General features: G+C 43.5%; 1 protein-coding gene across 8 annotated transcripts in view; it reads left to right on the forward strand.

The window, feature by feature from the left end:
* Scn8a (sodium voltage-gated channel alpha subunit 8) overlaps positions 1 to 24,942 on the forward strand; it is a 162,978-nt gene that overhangs the window by 58,141 nt on the left and 79,895 nt on the right. For 3 of the 8 annotated variants that reach the window (XM_027396611.2, XM_035440883.1, XM_035440885.1), the window contains exons 3-6: positions 18,201 to 18,319; positions 19,975 to 20,064; positions 20,515 to 20,643; positions 22,575 to 22,666. In XM_027396611.2, the coding sequence (XP_027252412.1) occupies positions 18,201 to 18,319; positions 19,975 to 20,064; positions 20,515 to 20,643; positions 22,575 to 22,666 (430 nt within the window). Of the gene's footprint in view, positions 1 to 18,200; positions 18,320 to 19,974; positions 20,065 to 20,514; positions 20,644 to 22,326; positions 22,419 to 22,574; positions 22,667 to 24,942 lie in introns of those variants that run through there. The other 5 variants (XM_035440884.1, XM_035440887.1, XM_035440886.1 and 2 more) reach the window with 5 other exon arrangements.

Consider the following 24,942-nt stretch of genomic DNA (forward strand, 5'->3'; position numbering starts at 1 on the left):
CAGCTGTGTGGAATCTCCCCGACCCACACATTTGAAATTCTGTCATTGTATAGAAAGATGGTATTTCTTGTACCGCATAGCAGGCTGTCGATGTCATGGGGAGGCCACAGTGTGCGCTCTATGCAGCCCTTCTTCCTGACACAGGAGCATGGCCATTGTGGGGCAGAAACAGTGAAGCAGACTTTGGTCTTTGGTCTTGTCATACCCTAGTCAGGATAGACCTTTGTATCAAAACCAATTCTGTTGGTTCTTCATTTGGCAAAGGGTTCAAATTTCCTGAACAATGTTTGACCAAATCTTAGATTTTTGTCATAATTTTTGTATGAAACAAGACAAGAGGAGAAGCTAAGCCTCCCGGTTTGATTCACTGGCCAGGTAATTAGCTGCTGGATCCTGGTGCTGGTTTCCAATTGAAGGAGACCCACCTAACAACAGATGTCATTTAAATAACCATGTCAATAGGTTTTCCAAATAATGGGTAGGGCCATGGTTTTGTGTAGTTGCATAGATGTGAATAGAAAACTTTGTTATGCTATTTTTGTTAACACTGCTCCTAATTGCTGTAAGTTTTAAAAGAAATTTTAACTTCTTTGTCTTGTTAATGGGACACAATTAAGAAATCTATCCTAGGATTAGTGAGAAGGCTCAGTAGGTAAAGGCACCTGCCATCAAGTCTAATGACTGTGATCCCAGGGTGGGGGGCATGGAGGGGGGTGACTCCCACATGGTGGGAGGAGAGAATGGACTCCTGTGAGTCATTCTGAGTGCCCTGGTGTGCATACCCCCTCAGCAGTACACACACACACACACACACACACACACACACACACACACACACACACACACACACACACACACACACACACACGCACGCACACACACACACTGCCAAAATACATAAGTGACAAAAGCAGTTAGGATGCTCTCTGTAAAGCATAGCCCTTTATCCAGGTGCTTCTGCTGCAGCTCACATCAGCTGCATAGGGGGGAGAGGTGGAACCAGTGGCCCAGAGTCTTCCAGGTTTAAAGAATAAAACATGGTAGGACTCAGGACAATAGACTGGAGAGAGACTGTGACTCCACCATGACTACAATTATTATTTATATTGTTCTTTGTATAAATATTGTCCAGGTGACCACAAATAATTATAGGGGAAAAATAAAGAAAAGCAAACTTTACAAAAATAATCCATGATTCTTAGCAACTCACTTTATTTCTCAGGGCCTGAATTATTTATTTTCCCATCTTATATGCAAATTTTATTTCATTTCCTTACCGGTGATTTAGTTTGTATACCTTTTCCCTGGGTCCTGCTCCACTGATGTTTTCTCTCTGTTTCTAGTGCCTGTATCTGTTTCATGGCCTGGGTCACGGCTGAGGACTCTTTACAGAGAGTGGGCCTTTGGCTCTACCAGATAAGCAACGTTGCAGTCAATGGAGCTCTATAGGTCTGGCTTGTCATGAGAGAGAGTTGTCCTCCTGCAGTGTTAATCTTTGATGGCAGTGTCTTCTGTGTTTTCTCTATACCTGTGTAAGCCATAGCACGTGTGTGTGAGGAACCTGACCTCAGACTCTTGTCCTTGCCTTCTGTCACCTGTCTTCCCTTTTTGTTTACTGTGGAATCTTTTTTGGTTTTTGTTATTGTTGTTGATGTTTAGGCTTTTTGAGGCAGGGCTTGGGCTAGCACTACAGCTGTGTGCCACCACTTGCTATGCTATGGGGTCTTGAGTTTTATCAGTGTCAATTCCCACTTTGTTTGCCTTCCTCCATTTTTTTTTTCTTTTAGAGAATCAAATCGGGCTTTTTCTTTACTGCTTATTATGTCTGTCTTTACTACAATACTGTCAACTGCTTACCAGTAATTTGTTGAGTTTTAAGTGACTGTACGTACTTCTAGTAACTATCTTACATAGGCAATAGGGGGAGTCTGTAGGTTGAGTTGAAGACCTTTCTACTCGAGTCCCACCCCTTTCTTATTTCTTACACCTGATGATTGACATGGCCTCTGTATCTAATAGACTGCCCTATTATACACAAGTGTTTTTAAGTATTATGGTGCATTGCTGTTGCACTAGAAAGTCACACTTCTAGAAGTTCAACTCACTTCAGTGTCTGTATATTCGTTTTTCTACAAATTGAGTACACTTAAAGTCACAGGAAATTAAAATGTGGGGACCTTTGACATTTAATCCTGCTTCCTTGCAGTATTTATTTTATGGTATTGGTACTTTGTCAAAAGCCAGAACCAGGGCACTTATCCAAAACTGACTCCTGTGGGTTGCTCTCTGACTTTCATTCATGCGCCACGTGCGTGCACAAATGCACACATATATAGATAAGGTTTTAAAGCAGAGCTACTATTAGTGGCAGAACCTATGTTAAATCTCCTCCCCTTAATTCTGTTCATTACAACGGATTTCCAGCTTCTCACCTTTCAAGTGTTTTATTTTTCTATCCTTAGCCTCTGGTGACTCAGTTGTCCTGATGCTGGAGACAGAAGTAAGGAATGCAAAAGCAAAGTCCTTTCTTGTTTGCATCCCCACTAATGCCTGTGGCTTGCTTACCTCCTTAGAATAAGTAATGAGGAGTGTAGTGCTAAGAGCCTGGGCTCTTTATCAATACCTCCATAATTGCCCCCGTGGACATGAGCTCTGGAGGTGTTGGCCTCTTCCACCTTCTTTTACTTTCTGAAGGAGCATTGTCTCCCTCCCACCACAACCCACCCTTGCCTGCCGGAGTGGCATAGTGGAGAGTGCACCTAACTGGGAAGGATTAAAAAACCTTGGTTTCATTCCAGTTTTGTCTTTGATTTGCCCTTGGCCAAATAAAATGCCTGGGCCATGGTTTCTTCATCTGTAAATGGGTGTGGTAGAGCGGGCATACATCTCTATCATTGTACTGTGTGTCACCTTTGCTGTTTGTATCCTGTGCTCGCAGTGTGGTAAAGTGCTGTCTGCCTCCCCTGTGTCTCCCACTCTGCTCTGTGTCTCCTCCTCTTCGAATGTACTCTTCCTTTAGCTTCAGCTTTGGGGCTTCTCCCACTCACCTAGGCCCAGCCATGACTTGGTGCTTCTTCCTGTGATATAACATGGTGCTCTATACCAGAGTCCAGTCCTCTGCCTTCTGAATTCCCAGAATGCAGCCTGTCTTGAGCTCACCATGGTGCCATCCAGTATAGGTGTGGAGGGTACCTTTGTGCCCACAGTTTTTTCCTTTTCCTCACTAATGATAGAGCCATCAGCCCCTGAAAAATCTCTCTCCCTTTCCCCATCCCTCTAGGCCTTCTTTCTTCTCTTCTCTTCCTCCCCCCATGCACGTGCACACACTTTTCCCTGCTGCCAGGAGATACTCCTTTCCAAATCTGTTTGAATATGTCAGCAGAGCAAGGCTGTTAAGGGAATGGTTGTGTCCACCAGGTGTGACTGGTGTTGCTGATAAGTTGTTCCATTGCAGTCAGCATAGACTTTTAAAATTAAAACTATATTTTAAAACTTCAGCTTATTTTGTCATTAAAAGTTTCCCCTCCAATAGTATAGAGAAGTCAACTGGTATTTCAGTTTTTTATTCACCAGATCAGCTCCAGGCTTGTGAGGCAGTGAGAGGTGGACCCCTCTTAGGAATGGATGAGTTGTGGGTGGATGGGCAGATACTATGCTTTTGTTCCCTATCCAAGCATGCAGTTATGGAGAGAAGGAATTTGAGCATTCTTCTTTTTTTTTTTTTTTTTGACTTTTTTTTATTAGTTCAAATTAAAAACCAGCCTGCTTCACATGTCAATCCCTGCTCCCCCCCCCCGCCCCCTACCAACTCCCCACCCCATCCCCCCTCTACTCCTCAGGGAGGATCCCCAAAGTCTGATTTGAGCATTCTTAAGTCAGGCTTCTCATATAGTTGTAACAGTTGAATAAGAGTTGGGAAGGCTTGTTTCTGGGCCTGTCCCCGCCTAATTCCAGGTAATCTTGGCTGTGTCACTCTCCCATGTAGGGCCTTTGGTTTCTTTAGTCTAGAAAATTACAGGTACACTAAGAACTATTGCCCTACATATTTTTCAGTGTTTGTAGAGACCGTAGCTTGACTGCCTGTCTAAAGAAGCGGATTCCTCGGTGCTATTTCACTTTCCTTGGTAGCGCATAGCACCTGGTATATAGGACAGTTACTGGTTCATTGTTAATCTTCTGTTTTCAGCTAAGCCAAGGCTTGCTCTCTAGTAATTGTTCAGCCAGTATTTGTCGTCCAGTGAGTGGATGAATCTTAGGAGACAATGCATACGAAAACATTATGACAATAGCATTTTTAAATGGAATTAAATTAATTTTTCTTAACTTCCAAAGTGAACTGAACTTTGTGGGTAGAAAAAACTAGCTAGTATTACATTTCTTCTTTTTTTCAGCAAAAGATGGTTTTGCTTTGGAGCTTAGGAATAAATTAAAAAATAGGTTTCTTGATAGTTTAGAGATGTTAGTAGAGGCTTGATCACTACTGAGTGCCCACCAGACTTTCTGTGCCCCTTACAGAGCTTTAGAAATAGAAGGGGCTTTGTAGAAGGTGATTAGTAATCCCCACTATATAATGCTTTGGTGTCTTGTTGATTCATTGGTCTGACAGGCCTTCAGTCTTGCCCATCCCCACTAGTATTTTTCTCTTTGTGTTATCAGCCTTCCTCTCTTAAGCGAGTATGAAAAAAAGAGAGGCTGATGTGGCATATAGACAGTGTGTGTAGCCTCATATAAAATGTGATGATTTAATTCAGGAAATACTTGTCAGTTCTCTTGTGGGAAACAAAGAATAAAGTCCATTCTTTACCCTAAAGCAGCTTGTAATGTAGCTATAGTAGTATCCCTTTGAGCAGGGGGTCCCATGATAATTCCATAGCAAGAGTGGTATTTGAATTCGACTTTGTGGACTAGAACTTAAAAGGATAGAGAAGGTAATGGGAGTAAAGGTGTGGGGGCAAAGGCACGGTGTGTAAGGAAAGCCAGTTTGTCTGATATAAGTGGGGAATAGAGAATGACTGAGGTACGGTGGGAAAGAAGGCTGGAGACTTGGGACCAGATCTTGGAAGGCTGAGGCTAGGAGGTCCACAAGTTTAGTCTTTCCTTGATAAACAATGGAGATCTGTGAGATTATTAGATGGGAGTCAGGGTGTGTGACAACAGCTGACTCAAGGGAGGCGAGGTGGCAGTGACAGGCATGATGCACCAAGAGAAAGAGACTGGACCAGAGGGACCAGCCCTGAAGTAATGGGGGTCTGCCTTACAGTGGTAGACATGAAAACGACAGGAGTTAATACAGAGTTTGCCAGTTGTCTGTTTCTACACACGGAACTCTAGTCCATTTGAGTTCACCTTAGTCATGATGTCCGCTGGATCCTTTTAGGAGCTGGTTGACTGCCTTTCCCAGCTGAAAGTTATAAAAATTTTACTGTAGTAAAAATTGGCCTTTGATTTCTTTAATGATAATTAGCATTTAGTGATGGAGGATGTTTTGGAGATCATATTCGTCATTTTCTGAAATAGCTGACTTCATTTTAGCCTGTCCTAATCAAGGAGAGTAAAGCTGTCATCTCTATGTAGAGGCTCCTTTTACTGTGCCTGAAGTCACACAATAGTTCTAAGTAGCTCTTTGCATACAGCCTGGTTGAAACCATCCATATTTGTAGACTGTGGCTCTACCATGGGGTCTCATTGACCATGGTTCTAACATGGGGTCTATGGTCCAAGCTCTGAAGACATAACCCTCTGCCGAGGAATGTTTGAGCAAAAAAATCTCATGTGGTTCCAGAGGATGGCTGTCCATCTGCTGTTCAAGATGAGGCTTCCGTTGCCTTTGCCGTGTGCCTTGTGCCTTCTTGCTGCCTATGGACTGTTGTGCTCTTGGCTGTGATAGTTATAGACAGAAGTCTGTGTGTTTTATCCTTCCCTCCCCTAGTGTCACTTGCCCCAGTCTATGAACATAGGTGATGCCTCTTCCATCTTCTGAATTTCATCTCCCCTGCTGATCTACTCATTTCTCATGACACCAAGAATTATGGTGGAGCCTTGACCCTACCCACCCCCGCAGCCTCAGCTTTCTCATGACATCCTCGAGATCTCTCAGGAGTGGGTGGTGTTTCTTAAAGTCTTATCTCATTGAACCTCTCAGCTGTCCAGTGCTTGGTTACAGCTCTTTATGTCTTTCCCCTAAATTCTCTTATTCTCAGGGTTCTTTCCATTTCTTTCTTTTCTCTCCACCTTTCCCTTTTGTCCTGTTGTTCCCCAAGGCTCTGGCCTTGGGCCATGTTTTCACTCGGTGCTCATGCTGGGTAACCTCATCCTGTCTCAGTACCAGGCCTGATTTTGCACCTTCAGCCTGGGCTGCTTCTTTACAACTCAGCGCCATCCTAGCCATCCCTGTGGGTTCCCCACAGGTGACTCAGCACTTTCAAAATGGGGCCTCTTTTATCTTTGATAACACCACCAATATTCTAGATATCCCAGATCCTGTAATATCTGAGGATTACCAATATTAAAGAAATGTTGGTGTTGTGATGCATTTTCCCCCTTTTAATTGTTTTTATGTGAATGAATATTTTACCTGCATGTACATCTGTGCAGTGTGTGTGTGTGTGTGTGTGTGTGTGTGTGTGTGTGTGTGTGTGTGTGTGTCTGATAACTGCAAAGGCCAGAGGAGAACATCAGATCTCCTAGAACTGGAGTTTCAGACTGTTGTGAGTGCCATGTGGATGCTGGGAACTAAATCCCGGCCCTCTAGAAGAGTAGCAAGCACTCTGAACCATCAAGCCATCTCTCCAGCCCTTGATGCATGTTTTAAAAAGTTAGAAAAGAAAATCTAGCTTGAAAACATTAACCTCCTTATTCTAGTAACTTTCTTGATCACCCAACTCGTATGTGGAAGAGCCAGGTTTCCATTCTATAGTCTGGGAAATGAATGTGCACAGTAGAAAGTGTTGCGCTTTACTCCCTCTCAGGTGTGTGCTACAGGTAGGTGTTTTGTTTAGGGTTTCTGCTATCATTTGCAGGTATTCCCTGCCATTTTGCTTTAGAAATTCAATGTATTGGCTTTTTAAGTCATTGTTCATGCCATATCTTCACCATGGTATCCAAGGTACTGAAAAAGGTGAAAAGACTTAAAAAGCTAAAATTAATGAATTTTTAGAGGTGGGTGAGCCAAGGGTGAGAAAGGAACCCATGTCACTGAGCACCTAACAGAAAGCTAGGCATAGCTATGGTTATTTGATTTCTAGTGTATAATGTCTTCATGTCTAAGAGATTCAGTCATATATCCAATAAGTGTATAACCTGTCAGTCTTATGCTGGACAGGCCTCTTTCTGCTGAGCTGAGAAGGTCATGGTGGATGGAAGATGGGCCCCGCCTTCACGGGACGCCTTGTCTAGTGATGCTGACACCTAAGTTATGATGGCCATTTTCTCAGCTCGCTGCTCTAACGGAAGTGAAGTGCGAGGATGCACTGGAGGGAGAATAACTCCTTTCCAGAGGGTTGAATGGGCTTCCTTCAGAGAGAAAGTGATATGTGAGCTGGATCTCTAGGTATCATGGCGGTTGCAATAAGTCACCTGTAAGAGAAGAGGAGAGAGCAGTTAGATATGAGGAGCTGTGTACTGAGGCCAAGAGACAGAACAAGAAGGCTGAGTTGCTTCAAATAGTGGATTTAGTTGTGACTGGGGCATACATAGAATGTGCTCTGAGGAAGTCTTGTCTTCTCCCCTTTCAGACTTCCCCAGGTCTGAGATACCCTCTGGCACCATTTGAGCCAGTGCAGCCTTTTGGGGGCTTCTGGGGTCCTATGTGCTCCAGGTCTACCTTGTACACAGTGCTCTAATGACCTGAGCCCATGTATAGATTCTTGGTACCATGGATGGAACCCTTAGAGCTGTGGACAGCTACCCCTGTGCTGGAGCCAAAAACCAGAAGTGCCCCTAAGCACAAAAGCAGTCGCAGTGGCAGGGTCATCCTCAGGGTGCAGACTCTGTACCAGTGTGAAGTGAGTGTCCAGGACCCTGGCAGCTGCTCACAAGCAACAGAGCTGGCCTGGAACCCAGGTCTGTGGAGTCACTGACTCAGCCATTCCCCTCTGCTGATTCAGGAGAGGAAGATGTGACCCTTTCTAGATTGTGGTTATTCTTTACAGAATGCCTCAGTTTGCTGTGTTGTTGAGCATCTGCAATCCTTATACCTGAAGAGGAGACATTTCCACTGAAGGAGGTTGGGAAGCGTGGCCAGGGAGGAGGTTCAGATTTGCCTTGCTCTGGGAGCAGTGTTACTCTGGCTTAGCCATGAAACAGGCACACAGTGTTGCTGTTCTGTCAGGTGGCTTCCTGTGACCAGGATGTAGGAAGGAAGACAGACAATGTACAGCCACAGACAGTTGTGGTATTCATATTGAGTTCCCCAGCCAACCCCTGAGAGAACCTCTCAGGTCCCCGTGGCTTTTGTTTGTGAGAGTTAAAGGGATTAATTAGACAAGATTCCTTCACTGGTATAGGCATAGACCAGATGACCTGGCATGGAAAGAAGAGCCTGCCTGGAGCCAGCAAATCTGGGTCTGAGAAACTCTCCTGCTATTCCTGCTCCCTCTCTCTGTGGCCGTAGCTTAGGCAGATCCTCTGGGATTGGTATCATTAAGTTTGTTAGTTTTGTTTTTGAGACAGGGTCTCTCTATGATCCCTGGCTGGTCTGGGCTTGTGATATAGACCAGGCTGGCCTTGAACTCAGAGATCCACCTGCCAGTGCTGGGATTAAAAGTGTGTACCACCACACCCAAAGGTATTTTTTTTATCAACTTTTAAAGCTTCTTTCACTGTAGTATAGCAAATAAATTATAAGTACAGGCCTTTGAATTAGACTGTCATATTGCAGTCCTGTGTTTCACAACTTATCCTTGTTGTGGTCTTGAGCAAGTTACTATACCTCTGTCATAGTCCATTTTCTATAGACTGGTACCCGCCTCAGAAATGGTTGCCATGACATAGTTATATAAGGTATGGTAGGATGCCTGCTACATTGCAAATGATTAGTAAACATCAATGTAATTGTTCCTTCAAGCAGATTCGGGTAAAATTATCAGTAACTTGTATATAGGTGTTTTGTATACATGTATGTCTATGCACCATAAGTGGGCAGTGCCCATACAGGGATTGGAGTTACAGTTTGTGAGCCATCATGTAGGTGCTGGAACTCAAACCTGGGTCTCTGGAAGAATAGCCAGTGCTCTTAAGAGCTGGGCCTTCTCTCCAGCCCCACTAAAAGGTTTTTCTATTTTTGTTTTTTTAATACAGGGTTTAAGGTCTCCCTCCCTCAGTCCCCACTGTAGTGGAATAGAGACTGAGTATGCCAGAGCTTTAATTGTTCATACAGAGCAAGCACAAGAGTTTTGCCTCATGTCTTGCTTTAGCTCGGTATTTTTCAGCATACCTAAGTTGTCCCAGTACCCAGGTATTCTGGAATTATTGCCCCATTTGTTTTTGTTGGTGCCTCTCTGGGACACTAAAACTATGTAGTCATTTCACCTGAGCTGGCAGGTCTGGTCTCTAAAAGCTCCACTGTTCCATGATGGGTGTTAGGGCACCAGGCTAATAATTCCAACTTGGCAGCTCACTTATTAACAGCTTCACAGCCTGTCTAGATTTGCCTTACATTTTTCCCCCAAATGAGGTTTGTCGTTGTGTTCAGTCAGGATCTTAGGAGCCCAGGCTGATCTCACACTCAGAGCTCTCCAGCTTTAGCCTCCTTAGCAAACACGGGAACTCTTTGAAAGGTATCTGTCACCTACTGTTGGGTCACCTGACCCAACACCCAACAAAAAGTAAGGGTCTTTACTGACTCACAGTGCAAGAAGAGCTCAGTCTGTCAGGGAGGCAACTGGTGACTTCCCATCTTTAAGCAGGAAGTACAGACTAAGGTTGTGTTCAACTCATCACTTCCTTTTATTCAGTGCAGAGCCCCAGACCATGGAATGGAGTCCCCCAGTTTCATGGTGGTCCTCCCTCAGTGAAACCTTGGTGCAAACACCTTATAAACGTACCTAAAGATGTGTCTCTATGATGATTCTAAGTCCGGTCAAGTGACAGAGAAGATTAACCATCACAATGTCATCCACTGTCAACTTAATATCTAGACATATACATTTAATTGAAATCATATCATTCTATCCCCTCTAAGGTCTCACTTTCATCTCATATGTACAATGTATATATTCACTCTATACATCTCCATAGTTTTTAACAGTCCCAACGCTGTTCAAAGGTCCAAAGTCTCAGCTAAGACTCAAAACAAAGCTCTTAACTGTGAGCTTCTATTAAGTGAAACAGGTTATCCAATGACAGAGAATTACCACTGCCCATTCCAGAATGGAGTGATGGCTGTATAACAGAGATTGGACCAAAGCTCAGCAAGCCACCAAACCTGTATCTTCCTGTTCAGCATCATCTGGGCCCCAGATGGCCTTGGACCTCTCCTTTACTGTGTCTACTGGGTGTGGGGAACAAATCCACTCCATAGCTGCAGCTTTCCTAAGTAGATTTGCCACATTTTGAGGTCTTTCTTGTAATTTAGGCTTTATCTTCCCAACTTCATGCAGTGACTTCTCAGGGCCTCCTGGCAGGCAATCCAACCCCACCACACTTTGCCTGGCCTCAGTGATGACCCTACTTTTGCATCTTTCATGCCTACAAAGCCAGTACTGTCTAGACAGTACTACCAGGTTCTATGGCTGGCTTGATAAGTAGCCTTGTGGATTCCAGCTGCAGCAAACCTTTGTACACCTTCAAGGCTGACCATGGGGAAGCATTTCTCCATGTGGCTGTTTTCAAACTGGGAAACTCCTTGGCAGCATTCAGAGTTGAGGCTTCGAGCCTGTTATAGCACCACCCTCATTTAGGATAGGCCTTCTGTCCTCAGTTAAGTCTTTCTAGAAAACCTTGTAGACACACCCAGAGGTGTGTTTCCATGGTGATTCTAACCCCAGTCAAGCTGACAGAGAAGACTGTCACATCAGGGCTGAAAGAACACACTATGGATAATAGATTTAGGCAGATGAGAATGTGTGGCTATAGAAGCCAGCCCAAGGTGAGAGGATCAGGCAATTCTAGAATCAAAAGTTAAGACCTCAGGTCAGGTTCTGGAGACAGTCATCATTAGTGCCAATTGCAATTGTAGATAGAGAGACTAAAAGGATCTTTGTTCCCAGGTACCTTCTTACAGGTTAGGTATGTCTGTAGAGCCAGCAGGCAGAGGATGTGACTGAGTGGGGAGTTACTCTCCTAAGCCATGTGACATGAAGCTGAACAGGGGTTACCAAATAATTAATTCCTTAAGACATTTTCTGTTCCTTGTTGTTTGCTACTACTCTCCACATGGAATCTTTTATTATTATTACTAATTATTATTATTAACCTTTTGTTGTTTTCATTTATACTTATATGGGTTAAAACTGTTCTAATTTGGAGTGTAGAGCTGAAAGCATGCTAATAAGTGGGCCATTCTGCGGTATTGTGAAGTTGTATATGTTGTGTTGTCTTTGTACTATGTTGTCATTTGTTTTTGTGTATACGAATGTGCTTGTACCAGGTTGTGCACAATGACTCTTTCCCTAATTGTGGGCCTGAAAGAAAAGACATTACATCCTGAGTGAACAGTGGCCATACTCCTAAGTCACATGCTCCAACCCCCACATTGCTAATTAGAAATGAAAAGTCTGTGCTTTTTGGAAGGCTCATTTTATGGCAACATGACACATTTATTAATACTCCATGCCATAATTTGTTAAGAGCTGTTCCACTGCTCTTAATGGGCTTTGTGCTCAGACGCATCCACTGGCTGTTGTTATAAACGGATATTTTCCCTTGGGCAGTAAACCACAGTCCAATTTCAATTTCCTTTTAACTCATTTGCTTCACAAAGATCTAATTTAAGACAGATTGGGTAAAATAGCCGTGGTCTTTATGGGCACCAAGTTGATCATTGCTTAAGAAGTCTAGTGCTCATTCCTCCCCCAGCTGGGTTTTGAAAGGTCTGGTGTTAGGGCTGTGTTGAACTTGGGATGCATCGTCTTTTCTAAATCTTACCATTTAGCAGTGATGATAGAGGTTAAATTAAAGAGCCACCTGGATGCTTTAACTTTTTAATTATGGGGCCGTGTGCAGTGGTACACAATTCAATCCCAGCACTCAGGAGGCAGAGGCAGGTCTCTGTGAGTTCAGCCTGGTCTACAGAGTGAATTCCAGGCCAGCCAGGGCTACATAGTAAGACCCTGTCTCAAACAATAACAACAAAAACAAAATCTCCAACTATGAATTTTTTGTCAGTGAATTTTCAGTCATACCTGTCTATATTACTCACCGTCCCATCACTGTGACAAATACCTGAAAATATCAACTTTAAGGAAGAAAGATTCATTTTGAATTCTGATTTCAATGGGTCCAGTCCATGGGGATCTCCATTTTTTCAAGCCTGTGGTGAGACAGTGTCCTGACAGAAGAACATGGAAGGGCTCACTGCATAGCACCAAGGAACCAACAGCAGGAGTGGGGCAGGAACAAAATATCCCCATCCAGGGCACCCCCCTCATCTGCTTACTCCAACTCTGACCCACATCCCAGTTTCCATCACCTCCCAATAAAGCTGTAGGATTATAGCTGTGACAGTGCATCCATCCTGGCACTAGACTTCAGCCCTCATGATCCAGTCTCATCCTAAAAGCCACACCTCTGGTCACTGTTGGCACCAGGGACCATGCCTTTGGTCTGTAAGGAGTGTCTCACATCCAAACCACAATGCTATTTGGTATCTCTCCCATACTCACTGCCCTCTGAAGAGCAGAGTATAAAAGTAGGGGAGACAACACAGTGCACACAGGCAGGGTGTATAGTGCTCTGCCACCAGGAGGCTGCCCCCTGCCCGCCACTTGCTGCTGTGGCTCCCGGGCAGTATCAAGCAGCCTCATCCCTGGTCTTGACAGACTGACATGAGAGGGCAAAATAACTCCCAAGAGTTCTTTCTGCCAGATATAATGTGGGAGAGTAGATGATGGTAGGTTTTCTCCTCAGAAGTGTGGCTTGCTGCCTTTTGCACTTCATTGCGGATGTCTTGTAAAATGTCTGAACTGTAGCATCATAAATAACAAGACTAGAAAGGACTCGCCACGTCCAACCAACAGGCTTCTTGCCCATTTTCTAAATGTGGAAAGTGAATCCAGAGAGAAACAGTGGCTCATCTGACCACACGGCTAGGGAGGGAAGATGGAGATGGCCCCAAGTTTTTCTGGACAAGAGCTGAGAGATGATCTGTTTGCTTCCCGGTGGGACAGATTTTCCAGACTCTTGTGCAGGGTCATTTAACCACCTCTGGAGGTGGCAGTCATCAAACTGTTTTTAAAAAGTTCTCAGGTGAGTCTATTGCAGCCAGTCTGGTCTTCACTTGCCAGATTAGTGCCACCATCTGGCTGTGTGGCCCACTAGCAAAGTACAGTCTGTCTATTCCCCAGAAGCTAGATATGTGAAAACTACATGAGGTTTGTGCATCCATGAAGTTTACAGGGTACAGCCACCCCTGTGTGTTTACATGTTGCCAGTGGCTTCTGTGTACCTCTGTGGCAGTCGCTATTGCGACGAAGACTACAGCCCACATTACTTACCACCTGTGCACTTACAGAGAAAGCCTGCCGGCACAGCTCGCTTTCTGTCTCACATAACTCCTGCAAGCACCAGCGTTCATAGGGAAATTCCCGAGCTCTGAGTTGTGTTGGTCCAGACGCCCTCTTGCTTTATCCAGAAGGCTTGTTTAAGAAACACTACATGCAAATTATCAGTAAATCTAATTATTTTAATGATAAAGCAAATTACAAAGCAACTCTCGACTGAAAGTGTAGAGGGTGTGCATTTTCTCAGGGATTGGGTGCACAAGAGATGGTTCTTATTTTCCAAGTAGAGAAGAGACTATATTTATGTTTATCTGGTGGGGGTAATGGATTTGAGGGTTTAGAAAGAAGTAATGTTGAATTGTCTCATTCTGTGTGCAACATTGTGTTTAAATGATGAGAGTTATACATCATGAATGAAATGTAACTGATAAAGCCTCTATCTGCAAACCTTTTTTTTTTTTTTTTTTTTTTTTTTTTTTTTTTTAAGTTCTATGAAACCACCTGGTTTTCTTCAGGCTCCTCAGTTCTCGGTTCATCCCAGAACCCTGGCTAGCTTCTCAGCTAACATGTAAGGGCTCCATCTTCCCCATGTCTTCTTTTTCCTCTTCTGTCACCTCAAACAACAGACTGTTTATTAACAAACAGACAGCATTTATTGAGCACCTTTTGTGTGTAATAGGAAGCACCTCCCATGTGACCAACCTGAGAGAAAAGGAAATGAAGAGTAAAGAGAATAAAGTCTTGTGGATTGTCTTTTAAGGAGGGCAGGCAATTTAGTAAAGGCTTTAGGTGGGCAAAATAAATAAAGTGAGCTTTGGGTCCTAGTGTATGGACCAGTGGTTTTTCTCCCACTATTCTTAGCTACTTTATATGGTGTACCCAGGAGCTCAAATTCCCTATATACCAGAGAATCTCTCCCCCATGCCATCTTCATTCTGCCATGTAGTCATGAAATTACCACCCAGTTGGGCACAGTAGAAGCTCTAAAGAGACTCTGGGCTTGGCATAATATACTGCTGTTTGCATGTGACCTCTATGGGCGGTGTGCCACTCCTGAGCTTTCCTAAGAGTCATATAGACTGAGAATTCCTTCCTTACCGGTATTTGATGGGACTATTATGTGGTTGAATGAGGAGGTTATTTGAAAGGCTTGGCATTTCACAGGGAGGGTTGCTATAGGAACACAGAGGGGTACAAGGACTTCAGAAAGAGGGAATGTTGTGGCCCATTTATTTCTTTGGGAACCAAGAAATGGAAGAACCAAATCTCTGCCCTTGACCTGTTTTTAAGATAATCCTAGATCTTCTAGTTCCACTTGCTGTTAGGACCGGGCTTTCTCTGGGGATCACAACAGAGCCTGGACGTCCTGGTGTAAGAGGGTTAGCGTGCAGAGCTGTATCAAATATGGGATGGGGCAAGTGGGCACTTCTAAGTGAACAGAACTGCATACCAAAATTGCTTTTCTAATGGGAGAGCCTGCGGTGACCCTGGCAGATGAAGATACAGTATGGAGTGAGCACTGTATCAGAACTGCATGAGGAAGCAGTTGGTCCTTGCCTCCAAGAGGTTTAAACTTGAATTTTAAGGAGAGCAAGTGGAGGAAGGGGTAGGGGAGAAAGACAGGGAGATGCTGGCTGAGGGTCCCAAATGGTGTGTATTAGATTAAACCCCTGTCAGTGTCCTTGTCATAAGATTAGATTTTATTGGAGCATCTTATGCCTCTATTGAGGTCACCACGTTCATCCCCTTGTATTAGCAGACTGTGTCACAATGCTTGGTTTTCTTTTTTTTATTTTTTATATATTTGAATTACAAACAAGATTGAATTACATGACGATCCCAGTTCCCTTCTCCCTCCCTTCCTCCTCTACCACCCCCCCCAACTAAAATCCCGCCTATCACATGTCCTTTCTTCTAATCTACACCTGACTCAAAATTCCTGCTTCCTCATGACCTCTGCATCCTTCCTTTTTTTCCCTTCTCACTCTCGTAGCTTCCTCCCCCCTCTTCCCATGTTCTCAATTTGCTCAGGGGATGGTGACCCTTTCCCCTTCTCCAGGGGACAAAGTTTGTCTCTTTTAGGGTCTTCCTTGTTTACTAGTTTCTCTTGCAGTGTAGATTGTAGGATGGTAATCCCTTATTCTATGTCTAAAATCCACATATGAGTGAGTACACATCATGGTTGTCTTTTAAATAGATAATGTAGTCATTTATTAGATCAATGCTTGGTTTTCTTGGTTAAGCTGTCTTTGTACTTCTGGGCTGTACCTCATGTGGTCAGATACTCAGTCTTTCATGGGCTATTAGGTTTGGTTGCTAGTATTTTTGTTGAGGCCTTTTGTGTCCATATTACTAAGTCCTATGAGTCTAGAGTTTTCTCTTCCTGTGACGTCATTGCCTGATTCTGTATAAAGAAACCTTACAGAATGAGTTGGGAATTATTCCCCTCTCTTCTGGGTTTTTGGAAGAGTTTGTGCTAATTCTTTAAACATTCGGTAGAATTCATTAGTGAAGCCATCTGGTCCCTGGGCTTCTCTTTGTGGGGTTCATTTTTTAATGCTTGGTGCAGAGGAGTATTAATAGTGTAGTCTTGCTGGAGGGAAAGACTAAGGATAGATCTGTATGCTAATACTTACAAAGAAAACTTCTGGAAGGATATTCTAAAACTGGCAGCAAAGATTACCATTGGGTAATAGAATGGAACTTAATCTTATGTTTTTAAATTCTAGGCATACATCATTCTAAATTAAAACAACTTGAAAAAAAAAGAGAGACTACTTTAAAGTGACTTGCATCTCTTTGCTATTGTTATTTGTGCTGGCCTGACCTCCGCAGGACTCCCAGTTTGGTAGGCCCTGCATCTGTCTCCAGCACCACAGACTGCTATTCCCTCTGCCCTCTTCTATCTTCAGTCAACACAGAATTATTTGTGGACACCCTGAAGACAATATAGTTATGCACAACTGTCCCTTTTGTGGCTATCCTTATCTTCTTTATCTGTTCAGTTTCTATTTTCCTTTAAGAACACATCTGGCTCACTTTCCTTTTTTATTACCCACAGACAGTCTGGGGGGAGGGGGTCCTGTGTCCTGCTGTCTCTCGTATTTTTATTTTGAACTTCATACTTTCCCGCCACCATGATTGCAAGTTCACATACGCTCTCCCATAAAGTATAGTTCTGTTCGATTTTGTGTGCCCCCCAGCTTAGCACAATGCTTGGCTGTGGTGATATATTATTTATTATTTATTAAAGCTTGCCTGAGGATTCAGAAAACAAAGTTAGCATAGCTATAGAAGCCAGGTTGTGGTAATGCACACCTTTAATCCTACCACTTGGGAGGTAGGGATAGACGGATTTCTGTTAGTTAAAGGCCACACTGAGCTACAAGAAATATATCCAGTCGTACAATGAAACAGCTCACACAAAGATGATCTCAGCACTTGGATCACATACCTCTAATCCCAGGATTCATGAGAAGTATTTAAGACAGGAACAGGGTCTCACATTGGGCATTCATTCTCCAGCCACATTGAGGATTGGAAGACATTGAAGTCTCAGGATTCTTCAGGCACGCTGAGGAGAGGCAGAAGTCTGAGGTTTGGTGGAGCCAGGACCGTCTTGCAGTCTGAGGTAGAATGAGAGCTAGTGGCTAGCTGCTTTGCTTTTCTGATCTTCAGCTTGAAGTTTGAACCCCAATATCAGTCTCTGGGTCTTTTATTTTTTTGTACTACAGTTGGCACAGGGTAGTTGCATAGTGTGAACAAGACCCAAGTTAGGCATTGCTATAGCCTGTTCCAAGGACATGGACTAGTTTGGCTTGATAGGAAGGTTTGTGCTGGGAAATAACAAGTGAATGGTCTTGGCAAGGCTGATGTCAGAAGCTCCTAGAAGCCAGACTGAGAAGACTAGGTGAGAAAACACTGAATGGAGTGTTCGCCGCCTTTGCTTCCTTCGGTTTGCTCAGCTCTCTCTTCCCAACAGGATAACTGATTTCTTTACAGTGGTCTCCTCCTCACTGGTTCATCCCCTGACCTAACATTCCTATCCTCTGAGTGTCAGGGCCGGCAGAGCCACTTGCTCATGTTTCATGCTGATTGTGTTCCTGATTGGGATATACACTTCTCACACAAGGGCAGTCTTGTTTACCGGTGACTTTCAAACACCTCCACATTGCCTGATACATAGTCAGTGCTTAGGTGTAATTCCTGGAGAGAGTGAATCTTCAGTGAATGGACTTTAATACACTGTCTGGACCTAGCATAGAGTTCAGAATTCTCCAAATGAGAAAGAACCTGCTAATATTGTGGCCATAATGTGTAATCGAGCCTGAGGGCTGGGTGCTGGTGTGGAGGGAGGGAGCAGAAGCTATTTTGCTTATTTGCTTAATTTTTTTACTTTTATTTTATTTTTCTTTGCCTTAAAAACCAAACAGGAGCAAAACCCTAGGTACCTTTGAGTGAGTTTTATTTCTTACCCAAAAAATGTTTTGTGTGGTGACTAATACTCATGTTTTAATGACTTCTCTCTTTCTTTCTCCACAGACCTTTGTAGTATTAAACAGAGGGAAAACTCTCTTCAGATTTAGTGCCACGCCTGCCTTGTACATTTTAAGTCCTTTTAACCTGATAAGAAGAATAGCTATTAAAATTTTGATACATTCATATCCTTTTCCGCACCAGGAGTGAGTGCTTCAGGTCTTGCATGCCTTTGAGGGGTTGGCGACTATATTGTGTACTGTTCCACCAGTTATGCAGCTGGTCACTGCCCACCCCAGCCTGAGGGTTAAGAATAAAGTCCTGCTGGATCCCAAGCTGAGCCTCTGCAGGTCCATTTTTTAGAAGATATTACTGGAGTCTAGGATTTTGTTAGTGTCATTATGAGGGGCTAACTAAGATATTAACCTTTTACTGAAGCTTTGGCTTTTTAGTAATTCCATTCCACGGTAATTCAGCTTGTTAATATATTAATATATGATACAGGATGTTTTTGAAAACCACATCATGAATTACAAATAGCTGAATGCTTTATAATTTTTTTTCCCTTGAGCAGGAGCTTACAAAGTATCAGGTATTTCAGAGAAGATCACGTCCTTGGCATGGAGGTTGAGATACAGACTGTGCATTAATAGGGATCTTTTCTGGGATTTGCCTTCCCCTTAAGTGGGAAAGTGCCAACCTTTACATCCCATTAATATAGAACATATGACACATGGCAAATGACTAAACTTGCATGATTGGCACTTCATTTAACAGCACTTAGTCCCATGCATCAAAAAGTACTGCATTCTCCAGGGAGGCTGAAGAAACCACAGGTGCAGCTCAGTGGTTCGGGTCAGTGAGCCGCTGCCTCGTGGAACTTAGTTCTGGAATATGTGGTACCACAGTTGTGAACAGGACTTTGTCCCATTCAGGATCAGAGATGGAATGTGTTTTCTCTCCTGTCCTTAAAGGATATGTCGTCTCCAGCTGTAGAGAAGAGAAAAAGTCCAGCTAGAAGAAACATTGTTTTAAAACTCCAGTAGTAAAATAAAGATGGGGATAACATTGATGAGAGAGATGAGTTCATGGTGAATGAGCTCTGGTCTGATGCAATTTGAGTAACTCCTGCTGGCTGTTAAACTGTTTAATTTCTCTAGTAGACAAGAACAGAAAGGGCTGGGAAAGATCCTGAGTCACAAGGGCACCTTCACAATGATCAAACTGCCTCACCCTATTACCTGAGTCTCAGGACTGTTGGGGCACAGGTGACCTAGGAGTCCATTCCTATTACACCACACTGGTTTTCAGGTGGGATACACTCAATGCACAATTGGCAGGACTGTTACGGGCAAGATATTCAGCCCCTTGGGAGATCCCAGAAGAAAGTGAACCATCAATTATATGTAGATTTTCAAATAATTATTCAGGATAATTAACAGTACATGATCTTGGACGAAAAGTGTAGATTTACTTTCTCTGGGGGCCTTGGGGTCTTTGGTCACTTCTGGGTCCTTTCACAAAGGTCTAAATATTTAGAGTATTGCTCCATCATTGGCATAGAAATTGACAAGTTCATCCAAAATCGGTGGGGCAGTGACAGTCCTGTGGGCAGGGGAATGGCTGTCTAGTACCACCTGCCAGTCAGGTGGGATGTCCAGGGCTTTCCTTGTGATAATGGTGGCCAGTTTCCCTCATCCTCTTTTATGTTGGTCTCCTGTCAGCCTGTTGATTTAGATCTCATGAGACCTGGTGTGAAATGGGCTTGTTTTCTGGTTTAAAAAAGAAAAATAAATAAAAGGCCAGGGCAGATTTTGTATGGCCCTTAACTCTTCTCTACAGTGTTTAGCATGATCATCATGTGTACTATCTTGACCAACTGTGTATTCATGACTTTTAGTAACCCTCCCGACTGGTCGAAGAATGTGGAGTAAGTGCTTCTTTATTTGTCTGCTTGTTTGGTTTGAAGGTTTTTGTTGTGTTATCCATGGAGAAAAAGAAGTAATTACTGCAGGGTATGGGGGTGGGTTGGGGGGTTACTGAAGATAATGTAGGATTCAGGAAATAGCCTTAGAAATGAATTCTGGGAGGCAGGGGGGGTCTTTCACCATCCTGGGTCCTCCTTCCTCCAAGGCTGAAATCAGTCTGGGGGTCAGCTCCTTTATACTGTTCCAGAGTAACCCTATTCTGGATGGAACACCAGTAATGCAGCCTCCCAGTTGCTGTAGGCATGTCAGTCCACTCTCTTCTCCCCAGCACTGCCATGTGTCCTTTCTATTTTGTCTGTGTGATGAAGCTACACCCCAGATAAGTATTACCTTAAGAAGGTTCATTGAAAGTTTCCACCAGGAATAACCTCGGCTGTCCGTATCTTTGACAGGTACACATTCACAGGGATTTACACATTTGAATCACTAGTGAAAATTATCGCAAGAGGTTTCTGCATAGACGGCTTTACCTTCTTACGAGACCCATGGAACTGGTTAGACTTCAGTGTCATCATGATGGCGTAAGTTCCACGATTATTTTACTGTTTTCTGTATATGACTGTGTGTGTGTGTGTGTGTGTGTGTGTGTGTGTGTGTGTGTGTGTGTGTGTGTGTGTGTGTGTGTTGAATGGGCTTGCATGATGGTGCAAGTGAATGTGAGTTTGTGGGCTCAACAGAATGGAGAACTTGTTTATTTTCCTTTTTTGAGATAGAGTCTCATTAGCACAAGTTATCCCTGAATTCATCACACAGCCAAGGCTGTCTGGGACTTCTGATCTTCCTGTCTCTTCTTTAAGTACTGGGCTTACAAGCTTGTACCACAACACCTGGCTGCAAAATGGGGAATTCTTGGGTAACTCCATCTGACCCATGGGTTGCAGGCTCCTCTCAGTTTTCAGACAGTGGCATATTTATGTGGGAGGTGGTGAAGGGAAGCTTTATATCTGGAAAGCCGTAGGCAGTGATTCCTCAGGACTCTTCCTCATAGTTTATGCCCCTATATGACATCAACCCAGGTCCTCACACACTACAGGGCCTCTGTGAAGGCATGAAAGATTTTGGGTATAGACTTTCAGCTGAAAACACATTTGAGGTTTTTAACTCAAAACATGAGCCAAAGTATTTAGAATGGCGAAAGTTACTAATTGGAGTTCCCAACTCTTGCTAGAGACTTCGTGGCTCTGCACAATCTGTGTTTCCACATACGTGTGCTCACTGAATTGGCCGTCTGTTTGGTTTCAGATAAGAAAAGTTTCTATTTGAGAAATTTAGTTGAGGATAGAAGAGTTAGTTAGACAGGCTCTAGTATTTATATTTTTGTGTTAAGAAAAATGCATTGTCATCTGAGGGACACTTGGAGTGGGATATAGGTTGTGTATGTTAAGATGTTGATTGAAGCAAGCATTTGGGTGTGTGGGCCTAAGTATCAGGAGGGAGATGCATGCAGTTCCACTGTGAAATGTGAGTGAATGGTGTGCCCTGAAAATCTGAAAATGGAGCTAACTTTCCATCCTATGAAGATAATCTCTACTCTCTAGCATTATGAAATATACATTGGTGTACATTTAAAGTCTGTGTCCTCCTGGGCACAGAGCTGGAGAGAAAATTGGCACACAACTCAATTTTTGCTCTGTCTCATGATCTGGATTTTTTGTTTTTTCTAAGCCTTGCTTTGGCTATCATAGGGTAAAACTTCACCTGTAGACATGGCTGCAAAACATACATACGACTCCTGGAGAAGTCATGGATACTGCCATGTAGTCATCATGCCCATTGTCAACCAGGAGTCACCCTAATGTGGATTTGTCTCTGTTAGGCTTCTGCCACAAACATTTGTCTCTGATTCTTAGGAATTGTTCACAAAACGGGGAACATAAGTCTTTGATATCTCATGGCAGTTCTCCCTTGCTAAAAAGAGTTAAAGTCACTTTGACAGTTAAGTCACTCTGAAGTCCACCCATCACCCACTGGTCTGGGAGTGTGAATCCCAGAATGCCTAATCTGTCAATACTTTAGAATATACTTCTGAATTCTTCTTGCCCATTTTTTAAAAGATGTGTTCCTTACATGTTTATATTTTAAATTTTTTCTTTTTCAGGGAAACAAAATAAAACCATAACTTGTACATAAGACCCTCACTTGCCCTGTTCTCAAACCCTCCCCCAGTGGTCCCGTTACAAGTTAACTTTGGTTTGATTCTGCAGGTATATAACCGAATTTATAAACCTAGGCAATGTTTCAGCTCTGCGCACTTTCAGGGTTCTGAGGGCTTTGAAAACTATTTCGGTAATCCCAGGTAAGATGGCCCGGGGTTGGTGTTAGGTGTTGGGTTAGGGCCCTGATGTGACGTATTGTACTTTTTGTTTTGTTGTGGTTCTGTTTTTTTTCCTTTGGTGTTTGTGTTGTGTCTGTGTTTGTCATTTGTGTCTGTGTGTGACCTCCCTTACTACAGATATGTGACAGAGTTTGTGGACCTGGGCAATGTCTCAGCGCTGAGAACATTCAGGGTTCTCCGAGCTTTGAAAACTATCTCTGTAATTCCAGGTGAGCAAATGCGTGCACAAGACCGGTTTTGCCGCACTCCTATTCTCCATTCATTTTGTTCGCCACATTTGAAACTGGTATCGGCACATTTGATATGGCCTGGCTCTCTGCATGCTATCCCTGAGAAACGTTCTCTGGAATGGCCCTTTGGTCCGTAGGCAGGCTTCTCTGCCCATGCTTGCCAGGCATGCAGCCCTCATTCCACCCATGCTTTGGAGAAAAGCACATGCTTATGAAGCTTTTGAACCTTACAGCATCCGAGGAGCGCTGTAATGGAGCAAGCTGTGTCTTTGTATAGGTTATCATTTGAATCATGGCCTCATGGAATTACAGTGACTGTAACATCCACTCCCATCCCATTGCTTGTGATTCCAGAGTTCCTGTAGCATGGTTTGCCAATTGCATGTTATTCAAAGACTTGTACTTTTACTGGTACCATACTAATGTAACCATTTAATCAAGAAGCGACCTAACCAGCTAACTAGTCACTTCAGACTAATTAAGATTTAAAAGTGTTGGAGTGAGTGAGCCAAATTTTAATAGTTACTGTCTCTCATACTTTCCAACTGTCGTCTTCAGTAGAATGAGACCAAGCAGACATCTTCTATGAGTAGACTCAGGGGTCACTCTCAAATGTAAATCACAACAAAAAGTGTATACAAGTGCCATATAAAGTCAAAGGTACCGTGTCAGCAAAAGCTGAGACACTTAGGGAGACAAAAGGAAACAAGACAGTGGGGTGAAAAATAGCTGAAGGACGATCTCTTGAAAATATTTGCCTTTTGCTTTCTCCTGTCTGGATGAGCTAGTCCAGTGGTTCTAAGTCTCTTGAAGGTTTTTGGTCCCTTTGAGACTCAAATGAAATTTCACAGGTACCCATCCATAGACACCTCCCACCACCCATCCATGCATCTCAGGTTAAGATTCCATAATTTAAATCATTGCAGGTGGACAATAACCTTTCCAAGAACTAACTGGTCTTGAAATCTAGAAGGAAAGATTTGTTTAATGTTAAGACTGGCAGTAACCCGGCAGAGGTGAAGGCACGTGTTTCTCTTTGGACTTTAGTTGTGGTCAGAGGTATTAAGGAACACTCCCTAGAGTCCAGCCTTTCCACTGTGTGATGTGGAAACAGGTGCTGAGCTCCATATTCTGATCTGTGGTCCATCCCTTGTGGCTGATTTCAGAAATAACTCTTTTACCCTCATTTAACATCGTGTCAGTGACCGAGGTGGGGAAATCCAGAGTTGCGAAGAGGGTAGATTAGGGTGTGATTTATCAGGAACCTCAGGGTACTAAGCCCTTAAGTAGGCCTTGTTCTGCAGCAGCTGGGATGCCAGATCTCTACTTTCATTTTCACTTTGGTCGCTTTCCTCCTCTGGCCCCTTTAAACATGATCCCATGTTTCCTGTCTCCCCCCCCACCCCCCAGCACTCTGTGCAGTATCTGTCTCTTCATGTTCCTGTGATCTCAAAACTTCTCTTCCAGAGTTCAGTGGAAAGCTGTGTTCTCTTTACTAACTGGGGCAGCAGATGCTGCCTTTTTTTGTCTCTGCTCTAGGGTTAACTTTGGAGCAGGGCATGTCTGCAAAGTGATTTTTGCCAGGATACTTATACTCTCTAGGTGTGTGTGTGTGTGTGTGTGTGTGTGTGTGTGTGTGTGTGTGTGTGTGTAAAATATGTAGTGTCTATAACTCAGTGCCTGGTCCACAGCAGTGCTACATAAGTGGTTGTACTGGAAGCACTTACCGTAAAAAAGCCCCGTAAAAGGTTTGTGTCAAGATTTAGACACTAGCTTAGCAGTCCAAAGGAGATTCTCAGATTCTTGCTTCTGTAAGCGCTCCCAGTCAAGCTGACTGGTTTAAGGGTAGTAAAGCTAGGGACAGATCACTGTCAGCAAGAAGTTTTAACCTTTTGAGTTCCAACCCTTTGCTCTCCTTTCTTACTGTTTAGTTTAAGAGAGGCCAGTCATTGGCCTATGTAGAGTTCTGAGCTTATCTGTAATTCCCTGGAGGGCCGTTGTCCTATTCGTACCTGCAAGTTGTCCATGCTTCCTGCCAACGTGGGATTACTATGTCTGCATCATTGGATCAGGGTCTATCTCTTGCTTAAAAATCAGAGTTACTTTGATTCCAGCTTGTAGAGCCAGGACACAGTAGTTCTCAGTCAAAGCTAAAGCCATGCATATAACTTGAGAAGGATTTTGCTCTCGACCTTCTCCCATCTCAGTTTGCATCTTAGACTTTCCCCACAGCTGTCCAAACTACAGAAAGGAAG

The sequence above is a fragment of the Cricetulus griseus genome, chromosome 2 (assembly GCF_003668045.3).
Source record: "Cricetulus griseus strain 17A/GY chromosome 2, alternate assembly CriGri-PICRH-1.0, whole genome shotgun sequence".
Lineage (NCBI taxonomy): Eukaryota > Metazoa > Chordata > Mammalia > Rodentia > Cricetidae > Cricetulus > Cricetulus griseus.